This window comes from Mugil cephalus, chromosome 18 (assembly GCF_022458985.1).
Source record: "Mugil cephalus isolate CIBA_MC_2020 chromosome 18, CIBA_Mcephalus_1.1, whole genome shotgun sequence".
Taxonomy (NCBI): domain Eukaryota; kingdom Metazoa; phylum Chordata; class Actinopteri; order Mugiliformes; family Mugilidae; genus Mugil; species Mugil cephalus.
In genome coordinates, this window is record NC_061787.1 from 15,266,477 (window position 1) to 15,283,068 (window position 16,592).

Consider the following 16,592-nt stretch of genomic DNA (forward strand, 5'->3'; position numbering starts at 1 on the left):
CGGGGATTGGTGAGCAAAGGCTGACAAAATTTGCCGGATCTGCTGAGGATTGTGTATTTCTCGACACGTCCAAAAACAGCAGCCCGCATTGTGAGGTCTGAGGTCTTTTCGCAGCCTGTTTTTAGCGGTGTCATGAGTTCAGTTGCGACAGTAGTCCACAATCTAAGATCTCAGGTCCCCCCCCCCCACCCCACCACTCTTTCACTTTCTTGACCCTTTCATTCTGGCTTCACAACTTATGGTATGACATTAGTCCATAATCTAACACTCTCTCGATCTCTCCCTCTGCCTCTCGCCTTCAGCGGGAGCTTCAAAGCCCATCATACGGCATCAGGCTATAATCACAGATCTGCGGTCAGATTACCCTGCTCTCACGGCTAACCTTTAACATGAGAAGGATGAAAACCTCGCTAACCCTGAATCAGTGGTTGGGGCTAGGCTGGGCCCTGCCCGGCCCTCATAAAAGCTTCATAAGGCTTCATGGGAGCTTCCTTTGGCTTTGTTGGGGGATTCGTATCGGGCTAAGGTGCTCCCGGGAGACGTCCCAAAGCCTCCCAAGACTCTTTCTCTCTCTTTCTGAAGTTTCATGTGCTTGCAACACTGCTTTTGGGTATAAGCCAAAAGGTGCGGGCGCACAGCCGCACACGGCCATGCACACAAATACACCGCCAGAGAGGAAAATATGCGCACAACGGTGAGCACTCACGAAGACAAAGACTAACACACACGTACGTAGACTCTAAAACTCACACTCACCCTCTTGCTCTCTCCTCTCCGCTTTATTTACAATCCTCTGGCAGCGGTACAAGGGCCCGGGGCTATAACACACGGCACCTAATGCTCAAACTGCCAGGTAATCTCATGTCTGACATCCCCCTTTGATAGAAACTGATCAATAGACTCTTGTAAAGGAGTCATTTTCTCTGATGTTTCTACCAACCACTTCTCTCTATCTCTAACTCTCTCCCATTCCCCCCCCCCCTCCCCTTCTCTTTTATTAGCCATACATTTATAATTCATATTTCAGCGGGGTTTAGTTTGCTCTGAGACAAAGGGGGAGGTGTAGGGGGTGGGGGTGGGGGGGAACTGCTTCTTTGTGTAATAAAGAACAATAGTGGTGAAATGATGGGGAGAAATGCCAGTGTTTGCTGCTGGTTCCGGTGAACAACAGTTTTGGGGATCGATAGAGTGTGAAATGGGATTATAGCTAGTAATAGAGGTGAATTGGAGGAGAGAGGCCTGTGCACGTGTGTGTCCAGGGATCCAGATTGGATAGCAGCGCACACACACGCGCACACGCACACACACACACACACGCGCGCGCGCACACACACACACACATAACTCGCGTACGCACAATAATGATTTCATCATCTTTAGGCAGATGCACATCAGCAGCTCAGAGGGGTGGTAATATCACATTTCTGTTTTTGTGGAAGTGCGGAAATAAGGATACAGTTGTTTTTTGTTTATGCGGTTATTTCATTTGTTGCCACACAGGATCACATTTATTCTGCATTACAGCCTGCCTTACAACACATCTCATTTCAGGTGTAAGATGACACCATCGGTCATATGTGAATATTTTAAAGGCTCAGGGATAGGGCTAGGGTTACGGTTACGGTTATGGTTAGGGCTAGAGCTAGGGCTAGGGCTACGGTTACGGTTACGGTTAGGGCTAGGGCTAGGGTTAGGGTTAGGGCTAGGGCTAGGGCTAGGGTTAGGGTTAGGGTTAGGGCTAGGGTTAGGGTTAAGGCTAGGGATAGGACTAGGGCTAGGGCTAGGGCTAGGGTTACGGTTACGGTTACGGTTAGGGTTAAGGCTAGGGCTAGGGCTAGGGCTAGGGTTACGGTTAGGGCTAGGGTTAAGGCTAGGGCTAGGGCTAGGGCTAGGGTTACAGTTAGGGTTAGGGATAGGGCTAGGGCTAGTTCCTGCTTGAACCTCAGAGGTTGACACCCAGTAAGATTATGTGGCACACATTCTTCTACAAACTACAGCACAAGCCTTTAATGAGTTCATGAGTCTTTAATCATCTGCACCTTTACATGTAATCTATGTTATCATCCACGTATACTTTAGTTTGCTGCATACTGCACACATCCAAGCATACTCCAAGAGATGTGGGTGACAGAGTGACAGCAAATTTCACACGTACAGCCATACGTCAAGTTTAAGGACTTTTTTTTTTCTATCCTTTTTAATCACCCCCTCTCTCTCTCCCGTCACTTCATCCGATCCTGACACAGTCTGATTGAATGCAGCTGCCTTCAAACACTTCAATCTCATCCGTGTGACACATCCCCTGGTTCATTCTCCTCTCCTATCCTCTGTTTCTGTCCTCCTATCTGGCCACAGAGGCATTTCAACTTAATATCCCTCACATCCTTGGCCGTGTTTGTGCATGCGCCCCGTAAACTGCAGAATTCACGTTGCTCAACAACTTTACAAGAAAATGCCAGTTCATATCGGTAATTGTCCAAACGCACGCAGCAAAAAATGATTGTGGAATGGCCCGAGCGTTGCTTTTTAAAGCTGATGTATTGGCCGTGACTTTCTTGATATTTCTGGGTATTTCTTTCATTTGCCACATGAATAAACTTGTAATTTTGCATAATAACATACAAACGTCTGGATATCCATGATATAAAACGGGTTGGTGGGCCAAATAAAGCGATGTGAAAACATATTTAATGTTAGAAAAATAAAAATTCTGGTGGTGAGAGCCTCCTCTTAGCACTCACTGTTTTATACTTTTCTAACATCTGTATTAATTTCCACAGTCCCGACCATCCTAGATCTACTGTTACCAAGCTGCATTCATCACCACTCAATGCAATGTTTCCATGATATACAAAGAACCTCTACAAGGGCTTCACGTTAATAAAAAGGCCCTTTGTTCATGGCAGTAATTTCTCAAGCTGACTCCTCACCCAGTTTATTCAGACCACTGCTATATACAGGTAAACAATGTCCCCTCTGTTGTAATAATGCATCTTTAGTCTTCTTAAGTCATTACAATAGGCTCTACGTTGGTGAATTGGATTTGCTGAAGGTAAAAGCGGAATAATATGTGGTTTTGTGTGGAGAGTAGAGTTGGGGGAATGCGTTTTGATCACAGACAAAGGCCAAGCTACACAGCGTTGTCCTTCTGTCTCTATCTTGTTAATGAGCAGTGTTCACTGAGCAAGCCAGCCACTGTCTGCCACAGAGAGAGACCTCAGATTCATCTCTCTGCGGACAATAGGTGATTGTGTGTGTGTGTGTGTGTGTGTGTGAGAGAGCGTGTGTTTGTACCTCGGAGAGACAGTGTGTATGTGCTAATTAAAGCAGTGGGAGTTGGAAGAAATGGCTGTGAGTGCGTGTGTGCGTGTGTGTGTGTGTGAGGTGTTTGCCTGGCGTGACCATAGATGTGTACGTTAATTCTTAATGAGACATTTCTGTGCCCGGAGAGACCCAGCCATCACCATTCCTGCACTGACACGCTACTACAAAGGCCACCGTTGGCCACGCGCTCACGTCCACGCACACTCACACACATATAAGCCAGACCATTACCATACAGCTAAAACAACGCACCATTAAATCAAACCTCTATCTATGGTGTGTGTGTGTGTGTATGTGTGTGTGTTACATTGCGTGCAGGCAGCTAGCAACTGAATCGCCACAACTACTGGCTTATTTAAGCTAAAAGATTGAGCTAACCAGTGTAGCTGTAGGTGGTTCTGCAAAAAAAGGCCAGGAGATGGTGGATTTTAGGTTGACAGTGTTAGCTTAAGGTTTAGCGGGGTACAAATGTTCACAGAGAACAGAAATATAGGGTGACGAGTGGATAAAACTAGCATGCCTTACGTATACAAATCTTGTACGTTTTTTTCAACAGTGCAACTGAGCTACTGTGACCAAGCGATTTCCCTTGTCAATAAAGAGTATCTTCGTAGAAGTATTTTATCACTGGGGTGTATTTCAACCAATATAGGATAAAAGAATGAAACATACCACTACATACAACTGAATAGTCCCAGAACCACCAGAACCAATCAAAGCCAGGACATAATCAGGTCCCAATGGAGCGAATCCAGACCACACTTTGTTGGTGGCAGAAGTTTGGGCTGGGATCCAGGCTGTAGGGGTCAAACCGACTAGTCGACTTTACTGCTGCGCCACAACGCTTTGAGCAGGAAGTCGACCAATCGCCGTTCACGTGACGATAACAACACGGACGCCTCCGAGGAAAGACAGGTGAGGAGCCCAGTGGGTCGTTTCTGGAAACTAGCGGCGGTTCACCGAGTGTGTGGAAATACTTCACTAAAGATGAAGCCCATTCTACCGTGACATGCGGAATATGTAAGTCAGTCCTGAAATACAACAGAAGCACGACTGCAATGCACACTCGTCTGAAAAGACACTCGCTCAGGCTAGCAGTTAAAAACTCCACCAGACGTCCTGTGGTAACAGACAGAAGGAGGTTGCAAAACAACAATTTGCTGGACAATGTCCTTGTCTAAAGTTATTAGGTTTTTAGCTGCTATGCACGAAAAAAACTTGTACCGTTTTTTTAATCCCAGCTACATATTACAACACGATGTGAACTACTGTTAAATGCTATTCACGGTGCCGATTTCTATAGGCTACACGTGTCTGTAGTGTATTATTGATAAGCTCATGTGTTTATGTTCTGTTCTGTTGTGTCAGACTGACGGTGTTTATGGTATTGTCTACAGTCGACTGTGGCCCACGATCAAGCTTCAATGACCTTGCAGGAAAACATTCATAGCTTCTTTTGTGAGAGATGCCACAATATATTTCATTGATACTTTCTACTGTGTTTTTATGTGTGACTTCACCACATATTAGTCCACAAGTCGTCCAACCCCTCCCAGACTGATATCAAACTCACCAATTGTGATATTTAGATTATTTTTAAAGTTATATACCTGTCATTTGGTGATTGCTGCGCAGCTCTTGCAGCTCTTGGCTGAGCTGCTTGACGTGAGCACTCAAGCTCCGATTCTCTCTGAAGGCGCTCGTCATCTTCTCCTCGACCGCCTGTAACTCCTTCCCGAGTCTCTGCGCCTCACCTCTCTCCGCATCGGCCTCCCTACATCTTCTCGCCGACTCTCTTCTGGCCTCCTCCAGTTCCTCCTCCGACTGCCTGAGGAGTGCCACTTGTACCTGCAGCATTAGTAAGAACCAAAAAAAAAAAACAAAAAAAAACAGGAAACCGTGAATAATTGGCATGTGCTTCTGTGGTTTTGTCGCCCCGGTGTTTAGAATGCACTTCAGACTTGGGCTTAAAAGGACTCTAAAATATCGAGCAACCGCTTATTGTATTGTATGATTTCGCCGGGCCGCTTGGATTAGCTTTTATCCGCAGAGAACCTTGAATGAGACAAAGTTTTTGCCTTGGATTTACTGCTAAATAAAATAGAGAAGGTGGTGAACCTGAAAGTGGACATTTAGTCCCTCGCCTCAGATACGAATTTTAAAAACTTGCACTTACGTTGGGAGCTTTTGAGAGCATGCTTTGGTCAAGTCTCCACTGCAAAGATATTAAAAAGCCCCTCATAGCAATTTATATTCATGTACAATATGCAGACAGGTGTAGTGCTCAACACGCACATTGATCAGTAAACTGCAAAAAAGGGATTTCAAGAAAGCAGAAAATCCTTGTATCAAAGAAATACATCTTATATTTTGTTCAGAGATAAGAACTCTGTGCTTACTTTAAGAATTTCTGTCAAGAAAAAAACCCTTATCCTATCGGCAGATTTTTTTTCATAATGCAAAATGATTTGATTGAATATAAGAATATTTTGCTTCGATCTAGTAATGCTGTTTTTGCAGTGTGATGTGAGCAAACAGATATATTTTTGTGTTTTTAGGTGCAATCCGATGCCTTAATCTGTAACAAAAAAAAAAACAAGTGTAAAGTATAAAGAATAACAAGACTATGATTAAATCAATTGTTAATATATGTCAATAGCTTTGATCTTTAAGCCAGAATAGGTACAACTAAGCATATATATAAATTTGCATAATGATAATGATTAACAATGCATAATGCATGTGATGAATGTAAATGCAGTCTTCAGTATATGTGTCCCTACATGACATGGACCCATTATGCCGTATTCCACAGGGGAAGGTGACTGAATGAATGGACCTCCATTGCTTACGTGCGTCCGTTTGTGGGCCTAAATGTATGTGCGCGTGCATCCTGGCAAGCATAAGATTTGTGTCAGGGGGCGCACAAATTTAATGTGCAAAAAATCAAATGTTACCACTTTTCACCTACACGTATCAGCCTACACAGACACACACACACACACACAAATGATGTGTCCAAGACTGCCAGCAATGTTGGCACTCTGCCAGGCTACAGTCACCACTTTGAGTAATTTGAATATTTAGTGTCCCATTGAGCTCTTAATTGGAGTCAATTTCGCCAGCCTTGGCACTGTTTGGTGCTTTAATTAATGGCGGGGCAATTTGTTTCTGCCAGGCAATCCTGGGACAATCGCATGAGTGGTGGGTGTGCGGTGCCCGTGGAGGTGGCTGAAGCACTCCTCTCTGGTGAAGCGAACTGCACGGAGAGCCATTTTAAGGAAAAGGCTTTGAAGGAGATGAAGGTCAAATTAATATAGTTCTCTCCTTTTAAAATAAGAGCGGAGATTAGTCACGGCTTAATACCTTCTGGGTGTTTGCCAGCTCAAGTTCTAAGCACGCTACTTCCTTTCCCAGACGTGTCACTTCCTGTTCCAGGTGGCCGCGAGCGGTCAGGTGAGCGCGGTTGGACGCGGCGAGGCTTTGCTTCAGAGCCGCCTTTTCTTTATGTCTGTGCAGAGGAGAGAGCAGAGCGTGACCGCCTCGTAAAAAATTAACACGATATGAAATAATCAAATCAGACACATTAGCTAAATAAAAGTAAATTATATAAGTAGACTGCATGTTCCGTGCAACACAATGCGTCCGCAGTGTGCGCGTGCCATTTGGTGAGAACACTGTTAAAATAATGAGAGAGCTATGGGTGGAGGCAGATGAGAAGGGCACGGGAGGAGAGACAAGGACAGAGACCAGGATCAGCAGAGGAGAATGAGAGTTTTATAGACTCCGTTATTACTGTCTCTCCAGGTCTGACTTCGTCTGAAGAATAGCCCTTTCACACTCTGCGAGGCGTTCAACCTGCTCAGTGCAGCGCTGAAACACACACATAAGTGGATGTACACGATTACAAAAAAAGGCGCGGGCGCAGGAAAGTAACTACATTTTAGCCATTTACTTTGTGCGTAATTCTACTTTCAGATGTGTCTTTTACTTCCAATGTACTTGGTTGTTATTGCTGTATATAACTGCGCTGTTTATTATGATGATAATATCCTCGATGTGTAGGAACAGTATTATCCAGGACTACCTTCTGCAGCTGTTGTCTGAGATTTAAAATGCTGAAATAGTCCTCGTCGGAATGAGAGTGGCTCTGTCGGTAGAGCCGTAGGTCGCACTCCATCGTCAGTTTCTAAAGGACAAAAGACAACGAGTGAAACAGGCAAAGAGAAAGAAAACGAGTAATATTTATCAGAAAGTTGCTTGTTTCAGTCTGATTTACACAGGACAATGCATCATGCGCCTCCACCAACAACAACAACAACCGACCTAAAACTGTGACAAACAAAAAAAACTAAGCCACAAAAGGATTTGGTTATGGATTACATTTCAACAGATTATATGTTTTCTTCGGCTGAATAATAATAATAAATAGCAGCGAGACTGATGTTCCATTATGTGGTTCCTTAACACTTGTTTGTGTATTGATTTGCGCAAAGACAGACGCGCGGCCTTGGCGGTCCAGGCACAGCTGACGAACGGCGACAAACCGAGCTCAACGCGGAGAAGAGAACAACAATGAGCAATTCACACACGGATCTGAGCATTGTTCTCTTAATTAAGGAGAAGGAAAAGGAAAAACGTACCTCATTGTTTTCTATCATCAAGAACACTGCCTAAGTCACCGCTTAACGCATCACTACCCTCAATCTTAGCCTATTAGCCGCCGTTCTTTATGCGGAGAAATTGCGCAACTAATTCAAAAGTAGACATCTTTGTAGAAAGGGAGAGAATGTACTTGTCTTATAGTGTTCATCTTAATGTTATAGTGACGTACTCCCTAGTCAGAATACAAATGAACCGGAGCAGAGATAGAATTAAGATACTATACAGTACTCACTCCAATTTTTATTTACCTCCAAATACGAGCTTCGACTGTTGCTTTTACAGCCGCGTTTTTTAACGCACAACAGTATCTCGCATATTCTACAGTTTAGATTTTCTTGTAAACAGGGAGTGAAAGCGCCACTGATTTTAGGGTTAGCTGAACTCAGCTGTGGCATGAGGTAGCGAATTAGCGGGACGTGAAGCTCCATAAGAACTCCTAACCTCTTGATAGGCGCCTCACAATCAAAGTCATTAGCCAGTGTAATAAAGGGCCTGAGATACAGCCATTCTTCAACAGCCTAACTCTTTTATAACCAACAGATTAAAGTTGATTGGATTAAAATGACATTCTGCCCGTCTGACCTTGGCGGCAGCAGTTAAGTTCATCCAAATTAAATTTCTCCGTAATAAAGATGATTCATTTGTTGCCTGACGTAGTAAATATAAAACAGAAAGAAAAAGGAGAAAAGATTAAGTGACGCACACCAGTGCACACGCACACACACACACGCGCGCACACACACATATACATGAATGCACAAAGGCCCATTATTATTGGACCTGGCAATCACCTGGGTGCACACGTGAGAATGCAAAGACATCCATCTGAGGTACACAAAAAATATATTCATGCCCTCCAAATCTTCTCGGGGATAATTTACGTTTATCTTCAAAAATACTTAATTATGAAGATAGCAACAACGCGCTCTCATTTCTAAAACGTAAAACTGTTGGCTGTGGCCACTGAACTGGTCAAGCGGCCTGCTTGTCCGCAGACTGTCTCACAAGCAGCTTCGTTGATTGATTCACACTGGTTTGAGCCATCTTAACTGATGTCGTAAAATGAATATTCCATTATTACGGCTATAATGAATCATGCTAGTAACCGAGCGAATCACGATCTCCACCGGGAAATATTGGATTAACTGTGTATTGTATGTGTCTGGATTTATGTTGTCTTGCCGCTGCCGGGCCCACACGTGGTCGTGCAATAGCAAGTTTGCCCTAACCTGCTGTTTGAGTGTGTCCATCTGCTCCTGCAGGGCTCCCATCAGGCTTTTAAAGTGGTCCACTTTTTGCTGACTCTCCCTTAGTAGGTTCTGATTAATCTGGAGCTCGTCCGCCAGCTGGTCGAGAGCCTCCTGCGAGCTCTCCCATTGGGCAGCCTTTTCCCGGTACCGCTCGTCCAGCTCGGCTAACTCGTCCTTCACCGAGTGAGTTGCTGATTGCGACTCCCTTAGCTACCGAGTAAACATTTACAAGAAGGGAGAAGTTTTAGCTTGCCAGGGCTAAAAACACATTCTTGGAAACCCGTTGAATAAGTCAAGGTCTAATGGATTCTATTTTGAGGCACCGAGCAACAAGAATGCAATTTTCTGCTAATTACATGCTAATAACAACCGTCAACCACCTGTTGCTGTGAATATCGTAGCTCCTCTTCCAGAAGCTCTACCTGCCTTTGCACCTTGTGCACCTTCTCTATCGCTGCAGCGTACTTTTGTCTAAAAATAGCGACCGTTTCTTGGTGCTCCTGGGTTTGCAAGCTGGTCGCTTTCAGCTCATCCCTGGCTCCTTTCAGCTGCTGACGAAGAACTTCCAACTCGGCCTCCTGCTTCTTCAACCTCTCTCCTGAAGTCTCGACCTGGAATTACAGTCAAATGTAATAAAAAAACCTTTTCTTTGTAATCAGGCAGAAAAAATGTGGAATTAAAGCGAAGCTGAGACAGCACTGAACAGAATGTTACTGTTAGATATAACGTAGGCATGGACAGAGAAGAATAAATGTTCTTAAATGCTCAACCTAATACGGCATCATCTTCAAAAAAATCACTACGAAACATGAATAAACGTAAAAAAAACACAACAGCTGTGTGCTAGTTTGCCTAACATGCTTCAACATACTGCGCCGCTCCACAGTAACCTCTGTCGTAATGAAAGAGGGAACCCAGGAAGTGAAACCAGGCTTAATCCCGACGCTACACTAAGAATCCTACCGTATGGCTCACCTTCCAAGGGGAGAGGTTGAGAAAGTTAAACCCGCTCTAACACTCAGCTTGAGTTCATCCACGTTAATCCCGCTGTAATCTGGATCAGAACATGAAGGTTTACGGCTAATGACAGCCAACTAGTTAGATTTCAGTGGTTCACCGCAGCTCGGTTTAACCGGGGATTAAATGGGCCCATCCAGGTCTAACGCAGGATAGAGGGCAGCGTGACTGAGCGGAGGACTCGCCCATGCGAGGGAAGAAAGAGACACAAGCCAGCGTGGAGGAGAGGAGTCATCGGATTTTTCTGTTTTAGAGCGAAAAACGGAACGACCCGCGTAGGCGTACGCCCGGCGTGTGTGGACTGTTTAAAACCACTGACTCAGGCGGCGCTCACTCGATTTTATCCGAGCGCGATGGTGGTGAATGAGGAATGTTTTAACCAGGGTTACTCGAGGTAACTGCTTTAAAATCGCACAATGTGCCAGCTTCACCTACCGTAGGTGCACGTGTCATTTTCTTTCTCCGTGCCGTTAATGAACCCAACCTACCGCCCTGCTATCAAACAGTCCGAAACACTAATGGCGGACTAAGCATGTCTCTCTGTTACTGGATGAAAGGCCCCATAACAAGGCTTAATGGAGACACCATGGCTTTCTTGTGACCATAATCAGGAGCTTGTGCTTTGAGGAAACAAACAACCTTCATTAAACATGATGAAAAACACATTTGACCCTCGTGACCTGACGAACCTCATTTCGTCCGCCGTTTGACTATTCATGGCGGTCACATGACTACCCAAGCTGACCCTCATTTGATAATAACTTATTCTTCTCTTCTTCTCTCTTCTTCTTTTTTTTTTTTTGCTCCGTGTTCCAGTGTCTGTGTTCATGTTTGGGCCCAATTAGATGTGAGAGGTTGACAAACAGAGGGTTTATTCTGTCTCGTCCAGTCATTCAGATGATATAGACGGGAATATATTATGTAAGCTGACTGCAAAACTAAAGCTTGTCCGCTGTTAATGGTTCTGATTGCTGTTCCTGGCAGAAAACTCTGACTACTTTATTGTCCACAGTGATTTAGATCACTCGCCCTCAGATTTCTCTTTTCCTCTTGTTCATTGGATTAACACAGCAGACTGTTTCTGGTGCAGGACTGCGGCTCAGCTGACTGACGACTGAACGCAACAAAAGACTCGCCTTTTTCTGTGGCTTTGTGCTTCCGACTTAAACTGTCCTTGAGCTCTCTGACCTCCAACTCTCATACCGCTGCATGCTTTATCTGGTTGAGCTCAGATTTGTTCTGCTTCAGTCGGCTGTGAAGCGGGGCCGTTTTGCCCCCCCCCTCCAGCGCTCCGCTTCAGCCTCGTGAGCGGGCGTCGCAGCTTCGCGGGTCAGGGTTCAGCTGATCTATAGATTTCACTCGAGACTTCACCTGTAGGGAGGCGAGACGAGCAAAGGTGAACGGGAGAGGGGAGAGTTCACCCTCACCTGTTGCCGGCTAATGCGGAGCCGACCGCGCAGCCGCTGTTGTTCTTCCTCCTTCTGGTCTTTAAGGAGCTCGATATCGCCGACCTTCTCGGTTAACTGACGGGCCTCTTCCTGGTGCGCTCTGACTTCGCGGCTCAAGCGTTTTACCTCTTCCTCCAGGGCTGTCACCTGAGGGAGAAGAAGGAGGAGGAGAAAACGGCGAAAAAGACGGAAATGGGAATAAGTTTACGCCAGCATAAGATGTGCACACAGACAGACAGGCAGACAGAGAGAGAAGACGGTGAGGGGGTGGCAATAGCCCCCCCCCCCAAAAAAAGTGAGCGCTTGAGTCAGAGAGTTTCCAAGTTTAGTCTGAGGACCAGGTGGGAAAATGCAGGCAAGGCAAACATGAATGAGTAACGATTCGCTTTTCCTTCGCTCCGACTTTCGAGGAGCCTTTGAGCAAGGTGCTACGCCTCCCACTGCCCTAATGGAGCTGCACAGTAGCCAACAGTAGAAGACTGTTGCCGGTTCGGGCACTTCCCTCGAGTGGATGTGGGTGTGAAACAAGGCATCGTTGGGAGAAAAAACAAAAAAAAACACATAGACACACACACAAGGGTGCTCGGTCGGCCTAGCCTCAGCATGTGAAAAGAAAAAAAACTAAAAAAATAATAGTAAGACAGGTCTAAGGCCCCTGCAGTGCTATCTAAAAGTGAATTTAAGCCCTAAGACAAACTTAAAACCTAAAAAAGAGAAACAAATCTAAAAAAAAAAAAAAAAAAAAAGAGGGACCCACTGGAAAATGGATAAGTGGGATGTTTTTCGTGAAGCGGGTTTGACTTTTAGTGGTTTTTGTTTCTGGTAAAATCTTGTAAATATTACAAACAGAAAGGTTCAACTCAACGCACCTTCTTCTGCGTTTCTTGATGCTTTTGTTTCGCCGTCTTCATCTCAGCTCTGAGCTGCACAATGAACTGATCTCTGCTTCGCACCTAAACCCAAAGAAAAGGACTTAAATGCGCATCCCGGCGAACTGCGTGGAGGTTTTGCTACCCGGCGCCGATCTGATCCCTGCGCCCACATACAGACACACATGCACACGGAGAGGAAGAGAGAGACAGAGGGAGACCTCCAGGTGTGAGGTGTGGAGTTTGTCGTGGCTCAGAGCCAAGTCGGCCTCCAGTCTCTCCTTGGCCTGGCTGAGGTGGACGCACTCTCGGCTCCGGTCCTCCATCCGGGCTCGGAGCTCGTCCCTCTCCTCGCGCAGTTTCTCCGCAGCCATCTCCCTTCGAAGCAACTGTTAAATACGAACTGGAATTAAGTCACTCCGTCAAAGCTACAATCCCACACTATTTTAGCACCGAGGAGAAAAAACTAAAATAATGATAAATGAAGAAGGAAATTTAATGAAACGATATTAATTCCAGCATCACAAAACCCACTCAGTATTATTCAACATTCAATCTACGGGGGGGGGGGGTTATTATAAACTGATTATAATTTTAATTCCATTATCAAATAAATATTAAAGTAGTTAGATTTATTCTATAATGGGATAAAAATTAATTTGGTTAAAATTAATATGAATCATGAACAGTTAAAAAAATCATTTTGGGGAATAATGGAGCCGATGTTTTTACCTCTTCTTGACAATCAGAGTGCAGCGTCTTAGTTTCTGCGAGCTCCTTCAACAGCGCACACATCTTACTCTCCCTTTTCTGCATCTGCGAGAAGAAAACCGAAGGACGTTGGACGACGCTTTTTTAAAATCCTCTGACATCTTTCCAGCGAGACATTGTGTTAAGGACGATTTATCCGCGATTCAAAGGCAGCAGAGACCGTATCTCAGGAAACAGTGGGACTTAGGTCACCGTTTACAGAACTCGAGATACAATCTAGTTTTTCATATTTGCGTTTAAGGTGATGGTGGCGGCGGTGGGCGGGAGACTGCACGTACGGAGAAACGGTTGTTTACGACTCCGTCTCTGGCGTACGCTCGCACCTCTGACTGCTGCTCGTGTTTGCCCGTTTCCTTGGTGACCTCGCCTAATTACCCACTTCAACCCTGCACGCCAAATGAGCGTACGGATGCATGTCTGCACGCGCTTTCATGTGGGTGTGATTCCTCACAAGTTTTTTCGGGGGGAAATGTTTTTAAATGTTTTTTTTATCTTGTTTATCTGTGTTTCCAGAGTCTGCAACTTGTCACGGCCTTTCTGCGTCTGAGGTCAGTCAAAACAGCCGGATGTGGGTCTGAGATATTCCAGCGTTCGTGTGTAATCTCTCAGTGTTTGAAAGATGAATCAAAGTATCAAAAAAAAGAAAAAAGAAACCATATCTTGGATAGCTGACTGATGTAATAAACAATCTCTTGACAAAACATTAGGTACACTAGCGGACATGAATGGAAGATAAAAGTTTGTGGTGCTTTATAAGCTGCATCAAAGACAAAAGTGCTTCAACAATCCAATCCAATAGTATTACAAATAAAAGATGAACCAAAATAAAATAAAACATTTGAATCTTTGTTATTTTAAACTAATGCATAACCTTCATGAAGATTTAAATGTAGAGGGCTGTTTTGTTAGAATGCATTCTGTTATTTGAACAGCTTAGTTATTGCTATTGAGCATATTTAATGTAGACTATTCAGCCGTCTTTCATGCCGAATTCAGCCACATGCCCCGTCTCTCCCTTTCCTTCTCCATCCCCTCCCCTTCCTCCCGTCCGTCCCGTATGATCCAAGGATTGTTTTGACCAGAGTTGAGGGCTCGTTTGTAACTGTCCGGGGGGATGGATGGAGTTAACTTGGCTCTTTGACCCCTCACCTCCGGCTGTCGGCTACAAGGCTCGCTAAAAACACTAAACCTGGCACACGCCGCCCGTGCACGTACAGTCCAAACCTCTTGAGACCCACACAAATAGGCAGTGCCCCAGACAGAAATATATACACAGGTTGTGCATCAGGTAGCACGAGCATGCACACTCAGGGAAAAGAAAAAAAAGAAAAAAAAAGTGACCGAAGCTTTTATTCATGTAACAAACGCAAGACACTCCACTTACCCGTGGCAAACGCGGCGCTCACTTGCTGCCAATTTTTTTTTAAATCTTACAGTGATTTATCTTTGAGTGTGCGCGAATTCCCAATGTGAGTGTGTGTGATAGGCAGAGTGGCTGTTGATAAACACCGGAGGATGTCGTGTCAAAACAGACAACTTGTCAAAACGACACGCTAACTAGGTCAATCACAAAGTTTAAGGAGAAACTTTGGAGTGGAGCTTTGGTTCATGCATATCTCCGCGCGGATGTGTGCGTGTGATAAGCTCCTGAACGAATCTGCGGGAGGGGACCTCCAATATCGAAGGTATTTTTAAATCAATGAGCTCTTAAGTGTATCTCAGTCTCAATGTGTTCACATGTAACGCGCGCACACAACACTTGGCGTAGATAGAATCCCCACTGACAGGCAATGACAAGATAAAGAGAGGGAGAAAAAAAAGGAGGGGGGGTGGGTGGGAGGGAGGGGGAGAAATAATATTTGAACAGTTGGGGATAGGGGGGTGGTGGAGAAGGGGGTGGGGGGAGGGATGAAAGGGAGAAGTGGCACGGCAAGAAAAGAAATGAGCAATAAGCGAGATCAAGACAGAAAGTGAGGAGCGGGAGAAGTCGTGAGCTACTCTGACGAGCTGTAAAGCAACGCTGGACATGTTTGTCCGTGTCTGTCCATGTCTGTCCATGTCCAACCCTGAAGGCCTGAACGACCTTCCTGCTGTACCACTCTTTCCGTCTCCTTTCATTTCTGTTTGCATTCTCGCTCCCCTCAAACCCCATTCCCATTTCAAATAACATACACTAATAACATTATGACCCCCTTCCAAATATCGTGTAGGCCAGAACAGGTGTGACTCTTCAGATGTTGGACATGGGCCTTCAGAGGGTGTTATGTGGTGTCTGGAAACAGAATGTTGTCTGTGGGTCCTGTGGGTTGAGGGGAAGGTTGTCTGTGGCTCATCCCACTGATGCTTGATCAGTTTGGGATCTAGTGAGTTTAGAGGCCAGGTCAACACCTTGTGATGTTTTCATTTTTTTTTTTTTTAAATTTGTGGGGGGGGGGGGCTGAGACAATACCAAAATTGTACCTGGTACCAGGTACTACATGATAGTGGAAACACGCAAATACCGTGCCGTGCCGTGCTGTACCATGCCAGTGGAAATGCGTCATAATCCACATTAACATCCACATTAATTTCAGGTCCAAAGGTTTCCCAGCAGAAGATTGTATTATCACAGAATGGTCAGTCAGTGTGTTTACATGCAGAATTTGACTTTCTGAATGTGGTTCTTGTCCCAGTTTACATGCAACAGAGAAAATCAAATGACTGGCGGGAACATGTCCGCTATCCCTGAGGTGGTTCTTCTACTGGCTCTGTTTACCTTCTTCTTCTGCAACTGGCTTTCTTGGATGTTGTTGTTGTTCCAGGGTCATATGCCAATGCAGCGGCCGTGGACCGTGTGCCCGTGTGTTGTCCAGTTAAAGTCCGATTAAGTATACACATGGTGGAGCAAATCGATTTCCAGACGCATTATCTGGGTGTCTTAATTGTATAAGGAGAATTCTTTTAGTTGGAGTTACGTCTTTACATGCACTTAAGTTGTCCAGTTAAAGTCGGATTAAGGCGATATTTCATTGTTTTTCACGTGCATGTAAACGTACTGTGTTATTGACTACTCCTGTCAGTGGTTTTAATCTTGTGGCTGATCAGTGTATGACTTGAAGATTTACAAAAGAGTGAGAGAGTGCGTTTGTGATGTTTGTTCCCGGCAAGATGGCGTACACCGTCTCTGAGACAAACCTTGTGATGTTAATGATTTCACTACTTTCAAGCTGCCTAGCGTGTGGAGTTTGGAGCAACACAAGATTTTAACA

At 45.0% G+C, this 16,592-nt stretch overlaps 1 protein-coding gene across 1 annotated transcript in view; it reads right to left on the bottom strand.

Annotated features, from left to right (window-relative positions):
• LOC125024372 (trichohyalin-like) overlaps positions 1-16,592 on the bottom strand; it is a 99,108-nt gene that overhangs the window by 29,325 nt on the left and 53,191 nt on the right. The window contains exons 10-19 of the mRNA XM_047612093.1: positions 13,306-13,389; positions 12,795-12,962; positions 12,574-12,657; positions 11,684-11,851; positions 9,620-9,850; positions 9,219-9,449; positions 7,412-7,513; positions 7,121-7,197; positions 6,691-6,835; positions 4,935-5,172 (exon numbers count right to left, since the gene is read on the bottom strand). Coding sequence (XP_047468049.1) covers positions 4,935-5,172; positions 6,691-6,835; positions 7,121-7,197; positions 7,412-7,513; positions 9,219-9,449; positions 9,620-9,850; positions 11,684-11,851; positions 12,574-12,657; positions 12,795-12,962; positions 13,306-13,389 — 1,528 coding nt within the window. The remainder of the gene's footprint in view (positions 1-4,934; positions 5,173-6,690; positions 6,836-7,120; positions 7,198-7,411; positions 7,514-9,218; positions 9,450-9,619; positions 9,851-11,683; positions 11,852-12,573; positions 12,658-12,794; positions 12,963-13,305; positions 13,390-16,592) is intronic.